Below are 3,227 nucleotides of genomic sequence, written 5' to 3'. Positions count from 1 at the left end.
AGGAAAGACTCCTTTTCTAACAGGAAGAAACCTCAGCAGAGCCAGGCTCAGTGTGAGCTGCTTTCTCCCAAGGAGAGCTGCAGAAAATTAAAACTAACTCAGAAGCACTGATCTATAAATATTTTCTATGTTAGAAAAGTTAACGGTTAACTAGCTCCTCAGGTAGCTCTGTGGGAAAGAAGCTGATGAATTTTAAGCCTGTTTTCATGTCAGAAGGGATGAAAGGTAGCAGATATATTAGTCACAGTAAAAGCTGAGCCCTGTCTAGGAGAGAAACGGGACTTAACACTGAAAAAACAGGCTCTGCTCTATCATCTATAATCACTGTTGAGAGAGCAGTTAATATTTTGACAGGTGAGTCTGCATTAAATGTAAAACTACAGCAGCTGTAGTGGCCTTGAGGGTCCGGCTGTTGACCCCCTGCTAGGGCTATCTGTCAGCCTCTTATCTCCTAGGTCCTTACCGCAACTCACTGACTGTGTTCTGTCTGTGGGAACTTAGGGTCAGACTTTGGTTTTTCTCACTTAGAAGTGAAGAAATTAGCTTTTATAAAATAAAGTTGAACAGAGATGCAACTTTCATGGGAAGACATCTGTCTTCTCCATTTTTTTTTACCTTCATTAACTTCAGTCGCTTTTCATATTTACCGTTTTTCTGTGTTCCAAGAAGTAACCAAACATCTGTTTGTAATATTTTCCCAAATCCCTTTTTTTCCCCCTCAAGAAATTAAATTTGAATTGAATTGAATTTGCTTTAGTTCTTCATCAGGTAGTCAGTAAACTCTTTATATTTCCAGATAACATCTCATATCCGGTTCTCCGTAGGTTTTGTTTGGATCCTAAAAGTAAATTATCTAAGTAAATATCTTGACTATCTTATAAGAAAAAATGATGCTGGAACTTGTTCATGTTTCTCTATATTTTTCTGACTGAAATATAAGGCTGTTTACTCTTGAAAATCCTGCAGACAAACAGAGTCTCTCTGAGCTGTTTATAAATAAAGAAGAAAGAACTGTCTGAATTAGGGGTGAAGAAAAAAAAAAGATTTGAGCTCAAATCGCGTTTCTCACATTTAAAGATTCAGAATCGATTCTCATTTTCTTTAAAAGCAATTTTTTTTTTTTGTGGGTGCGGATGTGCCTCATCAGGCACCGTAGTGTTTGGTGAAACCAATGAGCAGCGTGAGCTTTGCACAAGCATGCAGGCGTTAGCCTAGCAGGCTACAGAGTGGCGTGTAGTGTGAGCTACTGTGTTTGTTGCCGCTAAAGTATGGAGGACGAAGAAAAAGAAATTCAACCGCGATTTGCAGAGATTGCAACGATAAAGCCTAAGCCTACCAATGGTATTTATATTACAACAGTTTTATTACCTCCAGTTTAAGTAGCTTGAGTGTAAGCCTCAAAGACATAGTGTTGTATTTGTACAAGTAAAAAAATTCGAGCAATATAAATCCGAGACAACATACCTTTCGGTGTTTACATTATTGCAGTTGGTAAATAAAACATTTACAATTATAAAGTCTTTATAAATGTACTCTTCTTTCATGCCAGCAGACCGGAATAGATCCTGAGAATCGTTTTGAATCGTAAATTAATCGTTTCTGAATCGAATCGTTTGGATTTAAAAGAATCGGGGAAAAAAATCGAATCGTGGGAATCCCACAGATTCACAGCCATAGTCTGAATTATGGTGGATGTTTCCTGCTTTTCCCACTGGGCTGATGTTTAACAGGTTGGTGTAAATAACCTGAATGTTTGATTCCCTTTAGGTCAGGGACAAGGAGCAGTCCATAGAGCAGCTGAAGGAGGACATTAAAAAGGAAGAGAAAAACAAAAAGCATGAGCATAACCTGCAGCTCTGTCAGGTACAAAACCATTGATCCCACTTTATTCAAACTTTCCAAGTCTGTTTATTAATGTTTCAAGAATTTATAACCAAATGATCACATTGTTCTCAGGGAAGCTTCTGTTCTTTTATTTTGTCTTCATACAGTCAAAACTAGCAGAAACAGAGAAAAGGCTGCAGGTCATTAAAAAGCGAGCCGATGGTCTGCGAGAGGAGCAGAAGTCCCTCAGAGAGGATAATCTCACCTTCAAAAAGCAAGCAAAGATAACTAACAAAGCTCACAAAGAGCAGGAGGTATGCACTGGAGGCGCCCTCTTTGTATAAATGATTGTCTGAGTTCTTAGTGTTTTATTTATACAAGAATTGTGTTTCCTAGCTTGTTTATTTCCGGGCTCTGAATAAACTTAAACAAACAGAGCGAGAGCAGAACCTTCTGCAGGAGAAAATTAACAAGGCCAGAGCAAGGTGTGCAGACGCTCCATTCTTTTATTTATTAGCTTAGATTTATTCGGTCAAACTACATCCCATGTTTGTTTTTCCATCAGTGAGAAGCTGATCAACAGCAAAGACGCCAAACGTTCCAAACGGCGTGCGACTCTGGGGGACCTCAAAGAGCAGCTGGCTGAGCTTCAGAAGACCTGCTCGCAGCTGAATGAAGACATCAAGAAGAAACAGCAGGCTCTCCTGAAAGGAAAAGAAGAGCAAGACAAGCTGAGGTACAAGAAAACCCTTTGTGGTGTCTAACTCACTCCCTGACTGTTTAGTAACCTCTGTCACCTCTCCTGTTTAACAGGGTTGAAGCAAAGACGGTGCAGTTTGCTTACGAGTCCAAGATGAAGAGAAAGAACCAGCTCCTCGCCAGTCGATCCAACAAGCTCAAGCGCTTTGGAGATAACGTACCCGATCTAATCGCTGCAATTGATGAAGCATTTGCTGCAGGACGGTTTATCAAGAAACCTGTCGGCCCAATAGGTAAAATAATCCTTTTTATGATGTTCTGACTTTATGTTTGCTTTTTGGTGTTTATTACAGTCAATTCCCAAAGATTACAGATCCTAAACACGCTGCTCCAGTGAGGCATTCTTCCCTTTGTCATGTTGCACCTACAAACTTCCACCTATGTTAGTGAGATTGTGTGTCATAAACTAACATAATGTTTCTGTGGGGTTTTCGGGGGCAAATAAAAAAGTGTGGCGTCTATATGCCCATTTAATCTGATACCTCCTGATATAATCCAGTGCAAACATTTACTAAATGGCCCATCTGGGCAGCTTGGTTTAACAAGCAGCTAAGGAACAAACTGACCGGTCAGGGAGAAAGACGTGGAGACAATTAAAGCAAAATAAGGATGTTAAATAATAACCCAATTAATCCATCGGTGGA

At 39.8% G+C, this 3,227-nt stretch overlaps 1 protein-coding gene across 1 annotated transcript in view; it reads left to right on the top strand.

Moving 5' to 3' along the window:
• The window catches only part of LOC107102231 (structural maintenance of chromosomes protein 6-like), a 42,518-nt gene that overhangs the window by 17,000 nt on the left and 22,291 nt on the right, over nt 1-3,227 (top strand). The window contains exons 10-14 of the mRNA XM_015401446.1: nt 1,768-1,863; nt 1,992-2,138; nt 2,221-2,309; nt 2,390-2,560; nt 2,638-2,816. Of these exons, the coding sequence (XP_015256932.1) occupies nt 1,768-1,863; nt 1,992-2,138; nt 2,221-2,309; nt 2,390-2,560; nt 2,638-2,816 (682 nt within the window). The remainder of the gene's footprint in view (nt 1-1,767; nt 1,864-1,991; nt 2,139-2,220; nt 2,310-2,389; nt 2,561-2,637; nt 2,817-3,227) is intronic.

This window comes from Cyprinodon variegatus, unplaced genomic scaffold, assembly GCF_000732505.1.
Source record: "Cyprinodon variegatus isolate N-32 unplaced genomic scaffold, C_variegatus-1.0 Scaffold1219, whole genome shotgun sequence".
Taxonomy (NCBI): domain Eukaryota; kingdom Metazoa; phylum Chordata; class Actinopteri; order Cyprinodontiformes; family Cyprinodontidae; genus Cyprinodon; species Cyprinodon variegatus.
The sequence above is the reverse complement of the archived record's forward strand: the minus strand, read 5'-3'. Positions and strand labels throughout refer to the sequence as shown.